Source organism: Folsomia candida, unplaced genomic scaffold, assembly GCF_002217175.1.
Source record: "Folsomia candida strain VU population unplaced genomic scaffold, ASM221717v1 Fcan01_Sc007, whole genome shotgun sequence".
Classification (NCBI taxonomy): domain Eukaryota; kingdom Metazoa; phylum Arthropoda; class Collembola; order Entomobryomorpha; family Isotomidae; genus Folsomia; species Folsomia candida.
The window spans coordinates 6328652-6346114 of NW_019091199.1; the positions used below are offsets into that span (position 1 = coordinate 6328652).

General features: G+C 37.8%; 2 protein-coding genes across 4 annotated transcripts; one reads left to right on the forward strand and one right to left on the reverse strand.

The window, feature by feature from the left end:
* Positions 1–2637: 2637 nt before the first annotated feature.
* On the forward strand, positions 2638–3731 carry LOC110851885 (vitelline membrane outer layer protein 1). The gene is made up of 2 exons (XM_022099813.2): positions 2638–2823; positions 3110–3731. The coding sequence occupies exons 1-2, from the start codon at positions 2715–2717 to the stop codon at positions 3616–3618; spliced, it is 618 nt and encodes a 205-aa protein (XP_021955505.1). The 5' UTR covers positions 2638–2714; the 3' UTR covers positions 3619–3731.
* Positions 3732–13473: 9742 nt separating this feature from the next.
* Positions 13474–17463, reverse strand: LOC110852074 (putative agmatine deiminase). Of its 3 annotated transcripts, none has more exons than XM_035853924.1 (4): positions 17425–17463; positions 15441–15543; positions 14626–15374; positions 13474–14208 (listed from the first exon to the last, which is right to left on the reverse strand). In XM_035853924.1, exons 1-4 carry the CDS (start codon positions 17446–17448, stop codon positions 13846–13848), a joined length of 1239 nt encoding a protein of 412 aa, XP_035709817.1. In that variant the 5' UTR covers positions 17449–17463; the 3' UTR covers positions 13474–13845. The 3 variants fall into 3 exon arrangements, with proteins under 3 accessions (XP_035709817.1, XP_021955739.1, XP_021955740.1); XM_022100047.2 differs by lacking the exon at positions 17425–17463 and adding an exon at positions 17265–17392; XM_022100048.2 differs by lacking the exon at positions 17425–17463 and adding an exon at positions 17177–17379.

Sequence of the window (17463 nt, forward strand, 5' to 3'; positions counted from 1 at the left end):
AGGAGTGGAGAGGAGAGTGCAGTTTTTGGACATGGAATGGGAGGGAGGGTCCCCCGTATTATTTGCCATGCTGCTGATGAGAAGTTGACTTTCACTTCAAATTAAAGCGTATAACTGGAAATGCAAGGGGTAGAAAGTCAGGAAATTTTAGTTTGAAAAAGTTTTTAACACAAAGGAGCCCATGTTTTCAATAGGTTCATGCATTGTTCAGGAATTTTAGGTCAGTATTCCCTCCAAAAAATGGAGAATTTCGCTCAAATCGAGGCCTACAAAGTAAAAAAAAAGTATGTCCCACTATCAAAGCTTTGTAGACCTGCTTAAAATGCAGACTGCGTAATGCAGACAGGCGATCAGGTCCAATTCGTTTTATAACTCACGTACCAAAATGATCCAGATTTACACAATTCTCAGGTTCATCAATCCCTTAACCCGGTTCAGTTCACGAATTCTTGGCACCGGCACCATCATGGCCGGCGTTGTGTCGTGATGCGAACAATCAGGCCACATTATTGCCCCCAACAATAATTTATGTGTTGAGAAGGAGAGGGGGACGAGGACGGCATTACAGATTCACGACAAATCAGGATATATTTCTATACGCAGTCCGGAAATCAGAAGGAACGAAACGAGCCAAAAGTCAAGCCCGTGTTGGGCACGCGGTAAATCATCCAGCCGATTATATAGAAAATCCGACATTGTCGCACTGACCTGACCTAATTTACGGAAGAATGAGGAGGCAAATGTTGTGCAGAAAAACTCAGTGTAGCAAGTTTTGAAGTTGTTTTTCGTTTGTTAAGTACGAAACAAAGGCAGAAATTAGGTCATTAATTATTCTAATTGCAAAACTAAAACTTTCACCCAGGGTTATGCCATGTGATTAGGCGTTGGTTTTGGGTGGGTGAAAGTAGGCGAGAAAGTTTGGTTTATTTTCTCGACTCCTTCTGCTCGTTATGAAATCTTTGGTCATTGAAAAAGTTTTAGAATATCTATTTCTGCTCTTTTTCTGTTATGCATGCAGGCACACGTGCGGTAATTTGCATAATTTGTTTTGAATGTTGCCAGTTTAATCAAATCAGTTGAAGGATTTCCGATTGTGAATAATATTTAAGTAAGTGAGGAATAATATTATTGAAAATAATGTGCATAATGCTGATAAAATCTGAAAATGTGAGGGAAGGAAGCTTTACTTGATGTTTATCATGTTATTCCCGAATCATGATTACAAGTATTTGTAAATATGATACCTAAAATTTCGTAGAATTGTTTTTGACAAACAAGTAACTCAAATTACTTTGTGACTTTGCCATGTCTTAAATTTCAATCGGATTTTTCTTTCTTTGATGATCGAGCATCCTGCACTTTTCCAATTTCTTTATGCTATCAATGCCAATTGTGAGATGAAAGAATCCAATTTCTTAAGAGCTTTTGAAACTTAAGAAAAGTCTTATTAAATATAATCTTGAGTGCATAGCAAATTGCATCTATTTGCAAATAACGGGGTATCCGCATTACTTGTACGTTTCTCTAGTACATCAATAAGTTTTCCTGTATTTTGTTGTAAATTAATCCACTTTTTACCGTCTCAAGTTCAGCTTTATCAATGTGTACGTAGCATATGCCTAATGATCAGTATGTGTAATTGGTAGATATTCAATTCAATTATTTCCTTTCTTCTAGATCCGCGCGTGGAGAAAATTGTTTCCTTGATACAGCAAAATTAAGCTGGATTTCATATTGATCATATATTTAAGCCCGGAAGGTTGACGACCAATTGCAACTTCACAGTAAAAGCTGACAAGTAATTTTTTAATAAATAAGTAAAAGAAGCATTTATTTACAATAATCTCCAATCTGCAATGTGCATCACTTCCGGGGGATTCGATCTCAAATTGTCAATTGTAGCACAATTATGGTACAAATTACAATGCATGCACGTACATAATGAATCACACAAGGATCAATAAGTCCTTCGTTTTGAGAATTTAGAAGTGGAGGAATCATGCAAACTATGAATAGCTTTAGTTGCCATTACTGCAATATAAGATTCGGAATCGCAATTTTGTGGGATATCCACTCCAAAATAAATGTAATGACGTCCACAAATCCGACTTCATCCTTATTGTGTTGTGACGAGCTTTGTTAGCATATTGAACTTGAATGGGGGACGACCACTGAACTGGACAATGGACTGGACTACCTACCTTGCTGGACACATCCCGTCATCAAGTGTAGATTAACTCGTGTAGTAATAAGCTAATCTTGATAAAAACACTTTACTTCTCAAGTGACGAAGAACAATAATATATTTTTCGACCCCTGTTTTTTTTATCAGATTCCGTCACACTACTCGTGTAATCAATCAATCAAGTTATGATTCATCTCGACATCCTTGGCTGAAGGTCCCATTTACATAAGCAAAACTCGTGCAATGTTTGATTTCAACTGAAGGGAAGTAAGCAATTGATGCGTCTGTATAAATAAATGTTTACCAAGTCAAACTCCAACCCATGCCGACTTATCGAAATGCTGAACAATGTTATCTTTCTATTTCCAATTGGTCTTGATTATGAAACAGAAAGTTTGAGGTACTACGAGCCACGTAGATGATAAGCAATAGTATAAATGAATACGGTACGGCTTCCATCCTTCATTCGACTTGCATACATACCTCGATTTAGTGATCAATTAAGCACAATTAGTTACATAACTCCACCATGAAATCCGTCTTCGTAGCAATTTCACTACTCTGTGCGATTGCAGGTAGCGTGAGGGGAAATATCGTGATTGAATCACCGTTCCAGACGAATTGGGGACAGTGGGGATGTAAGTATATATTTTAAAAAATCATAAAAATGTAGTCAAGAATCTGGTAGAGTCAGATATATAACCGGCACTGGTATTGATTTGATAATAACTTCCTACCGGATTGGTACTAGTTTGTTTCTGACTAGTAAATTTTTTATTACCACAACATTGCTAACGGTAATACCCGTTATTACCAGTGTCAGTAGAATCATATATACTCCGGTCAGTAATGATTAGATACCAGTTTTTTAAGAATGTAATTTTGGAACGCTTTTGTATTAAACGCTGTCCATAATTTTTCCAGCCTGGTCCAGATGCCCTTTTGGCACGTACGTTCAAGCCATCCAAATTCGAACGGAGCCTTACCAGGGCGCCGGAGCTTATGAGGACGACACTGCCGTAAATGGAATCCGGCTCTACTGCGGAGATCCCAACAATATCAATACTGCCTTCATTACCAGCCTCGTTGGCGAATGGGGAAATTGGGGAAACGTTTTCTCCTGCAGGAGTGACGACCGTCCCCTCGCCCCGGACGGTTATGTGACCGGATTCCAGCTCAGGGTTGAAGGTCCCTTGACCTTTGGGGATGACACGGCCACCGATAACCTCCGCATTTTGTGCAACTACCCGAATCTCGGAATCCCCGAGCAGACCAAGGAAGGTGACGGACTGAATTTTGGAAGTTGGACGGACGCGAGAAGGTGCTTATCTAACCAGGCAGTCTGCGCTCTGCAAACCCAGGTTGAGCCTTATCAAGGGGATTCGGACGATACGGCGATGAACAATGTCAGAATGGAGTGTTGCGATCGTTAAAGTCGTACGCATTAAGGAAATGTCGAGTCGGAGAAAGTTATATTTTTTAAGGGAGAAAGTTTTAAAAGGAAATAATGCTCATCTCAATAAAAAGAATGTGAAATGAAAATGAATTACTTTTTGGGCATTAAATTTTTTAGTCTAGAATTCATCAAAAAACTGACAAAATTTCAAAAAATTTAATTATCCCGAATGATTATTAGAGCCACACAAATGGCTACTTTAATTTTCTCTGCGTCAATTTCAGCATAATTGTTACACACTCACACAATAAGTTCGTATTATGTAACATGTTACATAATTTACTTCTTCGTGATCTTGACCACTTATTTTATACAAAACCTTATATAAATTATCCATATAATTTTTACGTAACGTTGAATAAGTCATTTTTTCATAAGTATATAGATATCAACCAATAATAAGTAAGTAATACGAACACAATGACACGGAGAAATAAATACTTACATGTTATCCATTTCTATTTGTGCTCTATTCTATACTTACATCACATAATCAATACTTGCCATTTTTTCCAAATTATAAAGCTGCCTGACTCTGATTGGCAATTATCTCAATTCACAGACAGACAGACGGATGTATGTACATAATATCATTTCTAGTATAGAAAATAAGGGTAATAACAAAAGAATAAAACCTGATTCTTTCTTTGTCAACTTATTCTTGTTGAATACAATTTTGTCCATTTTCTCAATTCATAACTGCTTTTATTTCACTTACGCAACGCAATCATTACTGTAAGTGAAATTCCACCCGCATCTTTCAAGTCATGTCTTTAACAAACAAATAAGTAAATTTTATCCCTTTACACAACACACCTTATTCAACTTATGTATTTCCAATTCCGTGCAAAAATGCGACTGATATCAAAATTTATCTCATCTCTCAGGAAGGATCTTGAACTATGTAATGTGATCGTTGACCTATTTTGGCATCATCATTTTATTGTGTACATGTTTTGTCCATGGTAGAAATTAGACACGAAACAACAAGACGAGTAGTTGAAGTAGATAAAAGGAAAATGAGAAGAATATAAGAACGTGTCAAATTCAGAGCGCGTGTGGACGTCGAAAGGTCAACACTTGGGCAACCTCGTGACACCAATAACAGTCAACAAGTGTTTGTTTGTTGGAATTCGTAGTAATTAGTACGTAGAGAAAGCTCTTGAAGTAAATCCAGTTCAAAGCCGGTGATCAACTTTCACCTTCCTATACGCACAGATAACCTTCTACTAAACTGGCAAGGACTCATCTTTATCGTGTATGTAGTAATTTGTACTTTTAGGTCATCAAATTCACTCCTCCAACCGACAGTTTTCCGCGGAGGGTATCAAGAATCCACTAATTGAGAACTTGTCGTGGAGGACGAATAAGTTGTAATTGAACATGCGGACAGATTGGGCCTTGAATAGAATAAATGACTGCGAGTCATGCACCCTGCCGACTCCACGTAGACATGACCTTTCACTCGCAGTCTATTCGTATGATACGTACACACACACGTCGAGATTATGCAGGTTTTATTACCTTACGACAAATTGTGACGGGACGATCAATCCTGCATAGTTGAGTGGTACGTATACATATTTTAGGTGAATCGCTGCCAGGGAAAATATATGTGCGACATTTTTCACGTTGATATATACATAAAGTCGAGAGAATCGAACGAAAATGAAGTGAAAGGTAACGTACGTACGGAGAAGAGATAACAATTACCGGTGGGAGTAGTGGAACCAACGTTGTTAATATCATGGATAAGCTGTGCGTGAGGATAAGTAATTACCGCATTGCATTGTGCCGGTAATTCAATAAAACTAACGTATAGTAAAGTTAGAATACGTTGAAATCATGTAGATCACTTGTTGAACTTTCTCTTTCCAAGAATTATGTAAAAGTGGAGCAATTTCTAATGATTTTATGTATGAAGTTGGCCAAAATAATTTCCGAGCTTTTTATTCTAGATAATTTCTCATTGGGTAATAAAATTGGAATTTCATTATTAATTTCTTAATATTTTTGGGGTGTTGTGTTTCGAGATAAAAATTCTTGAAGCATGAATTCCTTCATGCTCAGATTAAATTATATTCCACACATACAATGGTATTTTATACCGGCGCGTGGAGGATACGTGCATATTTACTGTTTGGTGTACACGTGAATATTTGCACATAAATATACGACTTCCTTTCAGCTTCTCTCTCTACCGTTCATAATAATGATTATCATGCGATGCGACAAGCTGGTCCCGTAGACATTTAGATAAGTGACCTTTGGATTGGACACGAGGTACACATGGCTCTCTTTCTCCATTTTAAATTCAAGTACACGCGTCGAAAAAACATGCCATGTCAGCAGCAGGTCCCACGAGTGTATGGTTCCATTTGTCCATGGTCTCCATACAATTCTGAAAGAAATGAAGTAAATTGCTGGCAAATTAGTCTCGTTAGACAGCAATTGAGCACAGGTAAGGTTGCAAAATGGATTTTAAAACTTTCACCTTCTTACGAATGTTGGAAAAATTTATGTGTAATCTTATCTATATGCAAACCTGTCTTAACGTAGGACTCGACTACACATCACCAAAATCAGCAAATTTTTAATCGTTTCTTAGCTCTGGGAATATATTTTGCAATTCTGGACGACAAATTTGATTTAGTTTATTAATAAGTAGAATGGGGCAATGACCTGCTGCTCTGCAAATTTGTTGTCCAGAATTTTAAAATAAATTCCCAGAGCTGAGAAATAATTTAAAATATGTTGATTTTAACGATGTTAATGATGGATCATCGCGTTACGTCAAAATGCAAAATCTGATGTACAGATCAATAAATTAAACCAGTAAAAATTCGTCAGGGACGTCATAGTTTTCGAAGGCCGATAAACCGTCTCGACTTGACCACAACCCAGAAGTCTGACCAAATGAGGAAACGTTTTTCAAAACACATTTGAAAACACTTCCATTTTCCCGTTTCCAACCTTATTCATCTTCCTCTCGACCTGACCGACACGTGTTGAACTTGTTGCCTGACACACTTCCGGTTCTGCTGTTCATGGTTACATTTGAACCCATACATATGTGTTTGCGGTTTAAATATGAAAGAGATCCGCAATCTAATCTAGTATATTTCCTTGTGCCACTAAATCCAGTTAATTAATCTGCAGATCAAGGGATTCGTATTATTTGGAATTACCAATTATTTATTAAAGGACAACCGAACAAACGAGAAACTTCAAAGGATCACTTGACATTTCACCTTCCTGATCTGACTTGTCAACCATGATATGAAATCTTTGTTAGAACTTTGTAGTAGAAGTAATTAATTTGTCGGTAAGGTAAACAAGGTTGACCTCATTTAAGTGGGAAACACTATTTGATTTATGAGGACACATAGCTTTTATTGAATTTCGCCCAAAATTTCTTATCGGTCACCTGCATGCGTAAGGAAAGAATGAATTTTATCCCGAAATAAGTATGAGAAAAACATTTTCTCACCTTCGTAAACAGGCATTTTACACGATACGTGATATGTTACGGAGAGAGAAAAAACTACCGGAAGCAGACAAAAAATAGGTTTGCTGAGTTAATTTGTTATTTGAACTTCTCATTGAAATTGATGAAAACTAGATCAAATTATCTAACTTCAAATTAATTTCAAAGCTTTCTTTGACCTGATTTGCGTAGTAATAACATTTTACAAAAATATATTGGCCTGTCTGGAAATTTAGAAAATTGAAATTTTTTTCATTACATTGGTAATTGATTTCATAACAAACTTTGTGCGTACGCAATTCTACATGTACAAACTCACATACTGTAATAAGTAAGCAATGATTTGAAGAAAGCCGTATTACCCCACTTTCATTCACTCTGTAATTGTCTGTTTTTCAACATTACATTGTGTCTTCTTATGTACTGTGTTATTATGTAAGGCTCAATTAATTGTTATGTGCGGGTAAGAGTACTTTGATGTGATCTTGTTGAAAAAGTGGGCCACTCCGTCATTATTATGTTCCTCGCTGGTTGGTCATGTTCTCTACTTTCACTTGAAGGTCGACCCCTTACACGTTTCTTCCTGATATTCAATCCAACGTGGCATGTCCGCTCCTCAACTAACAAGTAAATAAGCACTTTCTTCTCTCGCTCTGTAACACATACTGAGAAGAGAAAGCTGGACAGCATTAGTTACAATGGAGGTCGACCAGCGTATGCTCTCAGATTTCGGGCAAATTAGCGTCTATAGATGGCAGATTTAATTGATGTAAAATTTGCAAAAGTTCTCCAAATGATCAGATTTGGCAGAGATATTTGCATCCGAAGAGGAGAAAGCGCGCCTAAAAGTTGACAAATTTTACACTTTCTCTTCTTCGGATGCAAATATCTCTGCCAAATCTTATCATTTGGAGATCATGTCTTTTGCAAATTTCACACTAATTAAATTTGCGATCAATTGGCACTAATTTGCCCAAAATTGGAGAGCATACGCTGGTCGACCTCCATTCTGAGAAGAGAAAGCTGGACAACATTAGTTTGTTACACAATAAATAACAACTTTTTTTACGAAACAACACAACAGGCAACACGCTCTATAGCTGTCTGATCTGTGGACACTTCGCACTTTCACAGCTGCGGAACGGCCTTCATTTTTCTCATTCAGGGATTTTTTTTCAGATGAAAGAAAAATGTTCTCAAGGATAAGACCGAAGTTTTTTACTTACTAGGTATACTTGCGTGATGATGTCGTTTCCGGGAAGCGTGATACAAATACTATTAGTTTTCTTCAAGGAGAAAAAACATCCTTTCATCTTCGTTGCATGTATTTCCTGCCTGTTGCTGAGTGGCTTAATTTCACAGATAACGAGACGTCTTCCGACAATTTCCCGGTTGTGATGGCATGCATGAAGCAATAATAATCATTCCATAACCAGTAAAGATGGCCATGTCGTGTTTTCATTGAGAAAATTAAACCGATAATGCGAAAACAATAAAATCTTAAACCATGGAAGGATAGGGATTATCTTTTATTTGAGAGATTGGACAACGGATCCCCACCCTGACTCCATAGCTTTCTCTTCCAGCCACTTACGATTAGTATTGCAGTTCAGCGTGGCAAAATTTTGGGAACGCTCTCACCAGGAAAAAGGTTTAAGGAAATCTATTACATTTAAAATTATATACCATGTATTTTAATGACACGGTTAACCAATATGTTTGTGTAAATAATTAAGAATTATAAATAAATTATCATAACCATAAAGCCGGATCCGTGGTTGATCCCGTTTAACAAAGTACATAAGCATCGTGTCCTTATCTAGAAATTCCTAATCAGAATATAATACCCTACTTTTACTGTTAAAAAATCTGCACGCATGTATGCAAATGATGACAATTTATGCATGATTTAAAATACATAAACATACAATTCAGTCGAATTGTTTTCCAACCTTTCATCAATAAGCTTAATTTCATAGAAGTCTGCATAATTCCAAATTCTGATTATTAGCAAATTACTTACATACATATTAAACTCATTAATTATTACGATGCCTACAATATGTACATACCATGCCAAAAACAAATTGTATATAGATCATATTTTCTCCGAACTATAATTAGGAATTATAAAATTGATGTGATTCGACGAGGCGAAAGTTGATCAAGTTTATCCATACGTAAAGTAAATACGCGTCACACGTTAAATCTGAATCTGAGGAGGAGTGGGATCCGTTTTCTCTTTTAATTATTGTTATTATTATTACTGGGCTCATTCACTCGTTAATAATTTCACCGACCTTGTGCAAAACATAATGAAATTATATTACGCAGAAGGTGGGACGTGGACGTGGACCAGAAATCTTGACAAAGCGATAAACGACCTAGTTCTATTTATGGGTAACAACACAACATGTTTTTTGAGACATTTGTTCCATTTTGGGTCACAAACTTTTACTAATAATAGAAAAGAAACCTTATAAAGTAATTGGTTACGCTTTGTGATTTATTTGATTCAGATTCTGAAATGGCAAAGGTTTTCTTATTCGTGTGTGAAGAAGAATACTTAATAATCAATTGAGCAGACGGTGGGTTATTGTGTCGGGAAAATTTTGTCATACATTTTATAACCTGGCAGGCAGACAGACAAACATGCGTTGGTTGATATTGATGGTCTATAGGCTTTGGAAAAATCGTGGGCGTGTATTTCGGAAATATTGGAAAAGTTATATAATGAGGGTCTTATTTTTTACGCAGTTGTTTATTTTGCAAATGTGGCATGAGAAGTTTAATCACGATGATATTTTTTTAATCTTTAAATAAATTGGAATATTCGCAAAAATCTAAAAATTTTAATTTTGGATTTTAACTATTACAAAAGATGTAATAATTCTGTATTAATATCCTCCACCCCACCAAAGATAAACTTATGTAATTAAATGCTTGTGTAATAATTACGTAAAATAAAATGTATGGGATCTCATTCGAATAATATTTTGATCATGGTGATATGCTCATCTTTTAGTAAAATAAGCATAAATATATCGAAAAAGTGTCGACTAACTATTAATAAAATGTAATAATGTTATATACATATCCCTACACACCACCGACCACAGGTAAACTTATGTAATAAGTACTTGTGTAATAATTGCATAAAATAAAATGTACGGGATCACAATCACATCCCAATTCGTTCACCCATTGGATTTGAGATAATAATAAATGGAGAAAGTTTTGAAGTCGTAATACGTATCTCCAACTGTTTTGCCCTATTTTATGTGTCTGTGGACGGGTGCCGTGTGCTTTAGATAATATTATGTGGTTTCGTTTGGGGAGAAAGTTTGAACGTAAATTCAGTCAGACTACAACAATTTGCAGTATTCGTTGATGCATGACGTGTAGGGTGGAGTGGAACTGACCAAAACATTGGGGTTAAACCAGGCCAACTTTCCTTTCATCGTGTGTCAGCTATGTATGTAGATATGTACCTGTGTGAATCTCGTTTTTCAAATGGCATGAACAGAGGATTAAAATGGTGGAAGAAAATTTATGTGGAAATTTATCTAAAATTTCTAGAAATTCTGAACTGATCGTGTACACCAATTGTAAATGTACATAAGAAGAACACAGTGTAAAGTGCACGCGTCTTTCTTTTTCCTTTGCTCCGTCTAAAAATGCTTTCTCGACAAAGCCGTAATTATCTTATTTACAAGAGCTTACAAAACATGCGCCTAACTCTAAAAGAAATTTTAAACGGCCATTTACTCAACGGGGGACGCACGTGTCTGAATGTGAAAGCAGTGGATACCGTGACCGTGAGGTTCTTGGTGGTGCCACACACACAAGCTATCTAAATCTGCACCCCTGTAGAACATACATATGTATGTATTTACATGTGTCCATAGTCCACACATGTCGGACCGTCAAAATCCGGATTTAAGTGGCTCATTCTTGTCGTATCCTCTTCTATTGTCTCGCTTTTTTCATCATTATGGGACTACGTCGTCGCCACAAAATCGTCTTATTTCTTCTGTACCGATTCAATGTCAAAACTGGATATTTAATGAGAGGATTAGTCATAAAATTCTGAATGGGTGAACGATTCATTCCTGCAAAAGGTGAGATTGCTACGGGTCGGATATTTTCAGATATGTATGTATTTGCAGAATATTTCTACTTTCTTCAGTTGTCAGTCATTCAGAGTAAGCACAACTGCCATTTTTATTGCGGAAAACAATGCAATTGGATGAAACGGGTTGGTTAATTATGTACATACGTAGCGTTAGCTTTGTAGTTCTTTGTAGTTCCAGTCTTTATTGGACAAATCTGCGGGATTATGCTTCATGTGGACTAAACTGGTCGACTGAATGAAATGCTAAATATTGTGCTGTTGTATGCGAAGATAGCTTTACGACTTTGGTTTAATACTTGGTCGCCTCTGGTTGGCAGGACCTCGCAATAAATAAGTAATTCTGAAACGATTGTCCTCTCCTGTCTCACAATGCGGCGGGAGTAACCGGTTTTGGGTCAACATTATTATTATTATTACAATATTGCTCTCTGTATGTTTCTTCTTCTTGAGAATAGACCCTCTTCGCCCATCCTTCAGAAACACAAGGGAAAGAGGAACAAAACGCTCATTTTCCTTTTGATGAATTCTCCCAGCTGGGTACGGATTATTATATTACACGAGGAAAGTAGAGCAGTCTGCACGGATCTTGTTTCACGTCTTCTTCTTGGGGCAACGTCTTTGAGAAGCGGTCAGTTTGGCTAAAGTCGAATTGGCGAAAATGTGCAAATCTTCGTCAGTGTGGGGAAAAGATATCATGAAAGTATTTACCAGATTGGCGAAATTACAAATTTGGCAAAAACGGAAAGGTCGTGAGATCTTCGCAAAATACCATTTTCATAAAACCTGCATTTTCGCCAATTGCGACATTATTTTGGCCAAAAGGTACTTTGAAACCATTAAGACTAAAACCAGTATCGTAAAATGAGCAAATTTTTTCGCCACATGGGAATATTTTTTCGCCAAAAACGTTCTCGCCAAACTTCCTGTCTTTTTGCATTAGTGCGATATATATCGCATCATTGTTCTTCGAGATGACCGACCTACCACAGACTATGAAAACTGCATTTATGTATCTGTCTCTACCCCATCATGCACAGAATCTTTGGCCGAAATGACGAAAAGACACGACACAATATGTAAGTATTTGAGCGTCTCGAAATTTCAGACGGGCGTGACCATAAAAGTAATGTTGCTATTTCCTGACCTGCACTGTACTCCTCGACATCAAAAAACATTTGGCTGCGGGTTCTGGGTCAGTCACACACAGTCTCTGGAGATACGTGCTCCTCTGTCTTGAAATGATTAAAAGGGTGGATTTTATTCGCTGCAGAATGTCCCAGTCTGATGGGAAGTACGTTTATTATCATTTTCTCCATGAAGAATTTTAGTCTGTCTGACTGACTGGGTAGAAAACAAATCTTAAAATAAAAATGCATGCGTACATATCTTTTGGCGTGTCCTCCATCCTGCAGAATGTTGTTGTGTCATTGGCCGTAATAAAAAAATAGCTACAAAACTACTACAAAACCCATTGACGGTGTGAGGTTACGATTCAAGTTGCAAATTCCTGAGGGTAAAAAATTTAAAACACGAGAACACCGAGGAATTGACAGATTAACGACTTGTCCCAATTTTTACGTTCATGTATTTTTTCGTCATTCGATACACGTAAGATTTGGGTGGGATGGAGTACGGTTAAGTGTTACCACATTTTTAGCTGTATTGTACGGGGCCGTCCATAAATTACGTAACGCAAAAATCGCGATTTTCTAGACCCCCCTCCCCCCCTTTAACATGCGTAACATAGGCACGATATCATTGGAGCCCTAGACCCCCCCTCCCCCCTCTTGCGTTACGTAATTTATGGACGGCGCCTACACTGTTAGAAATCTCGTATAGTCAGGCACCTAATGATTTCTCTGTGTTAAAGTTGCTACCGCTTGGTATTAAAATTATACGGGTCTGCAGAAATTTGCTTTTATTGATATGGTAAAACTTAAATACCGAGCTATTAGGTACTACGGGGCATTACTTATGAATACCACTTGGTACTATTTTAATACCGGATTTTTAAGAGTGTATATATACTGTTGGCTGCGTATTACAGTATAACGCAGAATTTGCAGATTCATAGTTTTTCCTACTTCATTTATACCGAAGCCAGCAAAAAATTCACCTCGAATCGGATCGGATCCTCGGATCGGCTATCAAATGAACGTATCAAGTTGTAATGGTTCATCGTAATGACGTGATAAAAACTTCAAAAGAGATAATTTAAAATGCAGGATTTTATTTCTTAAAATTTTTTTATGAAAGTGAATTACAGATCAACTTTCACTTTCCATCAAGCTAAAAAGTAATAAAGATTTGTCGATGGTAATAATAAAGCGGTGATAAAATGATGTGATGAATGAGGCAAGATTACAGGATGAAAGGTGAAGGAAAAAGCTAAATTATGAGGTCTGTACCCTCGTAAAAGGAAAAGTTTTGTATTTCAGAGAGGCAAGTACATAAAGTCGGTCAAAATGTGCGTTAAACGGATCAGTTTTCAGGCATTTTTAGTGAGAAATCAGGTCGAGAATTTCTCCAATTTCGACACCTAGAAGGCCGATCTTGCAGCCCCACTCGTCAAACTGGGGATATCATGCGTCCCCACTCGTCAAACTGGGGATATCATGCGTCGCGCAGTGAATGCCACCCCCACCCGACGCCAAATTCGAGATATTCACCTGAACCACGGTTCTTCCAGGATATTGAAGCGCCAGAACTGCTTTTGCCTCCGCATCAGCTTCCGTGTCTCCAAACTGCGGCATGATCACGGCCCCATTAACGACCAAGTAGTTGACGTAGGACGCCAGGAACTCGTTCTCTGTCCCTGGCGGCATTCCCACAATCTTGTCGCGATCGGGTTCATAGAGTTCGACGATGGTGAAAGATCGGCCCTTGGCATCCGTGGTTGCTTGTAGGACGGATCTTGCTTCGTCTGATGATTTCGACCAGACGTCCTAACGATTACTCGATTGTTATGTTTAGTTATGTATGTAAAAAAATTTACAATGGAGGTCTCCCAGCGTATGCTCTCAGATTTTACTAAAATAGTGTCAATCGATCGAAAATTAGTTAATATAAAATTTTCAAAAGCTACAATCTACCAAATGCTCAGATTTGGCAGAGATACATGTTTGCATTTGAATAAAACGCCTCTCATAGTTGACAAATGGTACACTTTTCCAATTTACTACGCGTTTTCTCCTCTTTGGATGCAAATATCTCTGCCAAATCTGAGCATTAGTAGATTGTACCTTTTGAAAATTTTATATTGATGAAATTTGTGATCAATTGACACTATTTTAGTAAAATTTGAGAGCATACGCTGGGAAACCTCCATTGTAATATTTTTAATTCTATGCCAAAAATTTTACCTCTTCCGTGCTCCCTTTCGGTGGCCTGTTTAAAATAACCACGCCCGGACGGACAAACCTCGCCAAGGAATCTACATGAGCGTCCGTAATATCCTGGCCGACAACTCCCTTAAACCAAATGATTTTCTCCAACCCGAAAACTGTCATCAATTCCTGCTCGAGTTCCTGCCTCGTTCCAAAGCTCGGGTTCCTGTTCGTGTTGAAAAGGCTGCTCTCCGTGACCAGCAAGGTTCCGTCCCCATCAAACTCGAGACTTCCTCCTTCTCCCACGATTCTGGACGAGATCCTGGAAATGTTAAAGTGCGCCAGGAAAGTCTGGGCCAGGTTGGAATCCTTCGCGTGGACCTGCTTCTTGTTTCCCCAGCCATTAAAGTTGAGGTCCACCCCGACCAAGGTCTTCGAGATGGGGGACGGACTCCCATCCTCCTGCGGCGGAGGTTGGTCTGTTTGGACGCCAAAAACCGGGAGGGTGTCCCTCGCCCAGAGATCGTCCACGGGCATCGGCACGATCGTGATTTTCTGCAAGTCCGACGACGTGAAAGCCGACTCTGCTGAGGAAACTTGGTCCGGATTGACAATCAGGGTGACCGGTTCGTAGGGCGAGATGGCCTTCGCAATGCGGGCAATGTCCTCGCGAACTTTGTCGAATAAGGGGGTCCCCCAAATGTCCGGGGTTGCCGGCCAAACCATGCAAGTTCGAGAGTGGGGTTCCCATTCGGGAGGGATGTGGATTTTAGGGGTTGACATTCCTGGAAATTATGCATAATGAAAATTTTACAAAATTTTGAAAACTATATAAATACTTTTTTTACAACCTTTGCACAACAGGAAGCAAACGACCACGCCAATACTTGTCAGGAAAAAGTCGGAAATTATCATTTTTGCGAATTTCACTAGAGTCTTGCTGACTTGCAAATCCTTTAAGAACGGAAAATATACTAAATTTGTAATAGATGAGTAATATTATATAGCCAACTTTTTAATGGCGTCTAGTCACCATATTTTCTAGGTATTTGCATATGTGTACAAACCACAAAGTACTTATCTACGTACTACAAAAGACTGAGGAGAGCTTGAAAAACTGGGCATGCAATTAGGAAAAGTAACGACAATACTTCAGACGCGTAATAGGTTAGTTTCTCATGCCTTGCATTCAAGTGTCAGTCCAAACATGGAAACATGTAAGTTGTTCATCCGGCTCATTCAAAAACAAATTAAACTCCAGAATTACTCACATGAAATATTGCACGAAACACGGCATAAGGTGCTAGCTGTTTCTGGTATGGACGTATGTTTTGCACACATGTACACAGTGGCCGCGGAAGCGTGGGGACAAAAGAGGGACAATGTCCCCACGGTTATTCGATGTCCCCATCATCTCCCCATGTTATACAAACCCCGCCCTCCCCTATCCTACAATGTTAATGTCCCCACAGCTTCCGCGGTCACTGATAGCAAGCAATACTTGTATTACCTTGTCTTAATTCACTTCACGATCGACACGTGTCGTGCTCAGAATGGATTTTTACTTTGTGTAACAAAACCAATTTATTTCCACAAAGTCGACCAACACAAACAGGAATACGTATGAATGCAGTCTTTACCTTGGCATAGTAAAACTTTTTCAAGGTTTTTATCACTCCAGAAATGTAGGGCAGAATCGAGTACAATTTTATGGCGTTGTTTCCGAAAAAAATAAGTAAATACGAACCTCAACCATCAATCTTATAGGGAAACTGATGAAAAGTTTGTTTGTGCTTTTCTTCCGATAATGTGAGCATTTGTACGTCTTAAGTAAGCGTATTGTGTGATATAACTGGTTTTATGGGCATTTCAACGCTTACCAGTAATTACCAATTTACGCAGTAAATAAATAATAAAAAGAGTTCGCTAGCTTATTTCATTATCGCTCAGGCTGCATTTCCCGATACTCGATTTATTTACCTACATAAAACTCACCCGGGTAGCTACGTACATAGCTCACGCGCATTTCACATACATACATAAAAGAACCAGGCCGTTTCTAATAATAATAATAATAATAGCCTTTATTATCCTCATTTACTAGTACTAGGGAATGCACAAAAATGAATTTAGCATAGCACACTAGCCTATTTTCGTGAGCTTACATCCTATTTAAGCCATTACTACTACCGTCAACGACGTCAAATTATAAATTTAACTAGATGAACAAAACAAAACTAACTCGCTACCTACTGGCGCGACTATGTTGGTTGCATACCAAGACTAGTAATGTTTGTAAAATTTAGATACATATAAGATAATCCAATATTTAACCAATTGACAAATTTTAATTAATAACTTACTTAAATTATAAATTGTGTTGGAAAAATGCACAAAAAACCAACTAAATTTTGAAATACAAACCAATTTTTGATTCTAATGCAATAAAGGTTTCGCTAAAACCTTTATGCAACCAGTGACACATTTTGTTCTAAAAATCCTGTTTCCAAAATTTTGTTTAGTTACGACGTTATTTCCAAAATTTTACACCACCCAGCATTTTACCTGTAATAAGATAATGTCTCACCTTTTTCGGAAAATCGTGCAATGAAACTGACAGTGAAGAACGAATTGATAACGAAATATGCAAATAAAATATTTCGGAAACTACTTACTGATAGCACATGGAGGTTAACCCATCAATTCTCACACACAATATATGCATTAGTACACGCATGAATATGCGCTGAGAGTAAGAAGAAATAGGAAATGTTTTGCACCAAGGTTGTCTAATCACCTCGAATGAAAGCGAATTTTTGCTTCTGTTTTACTCACCTTCACCCAGACGAGGCTCTCCATTTCATCGCCATTAAA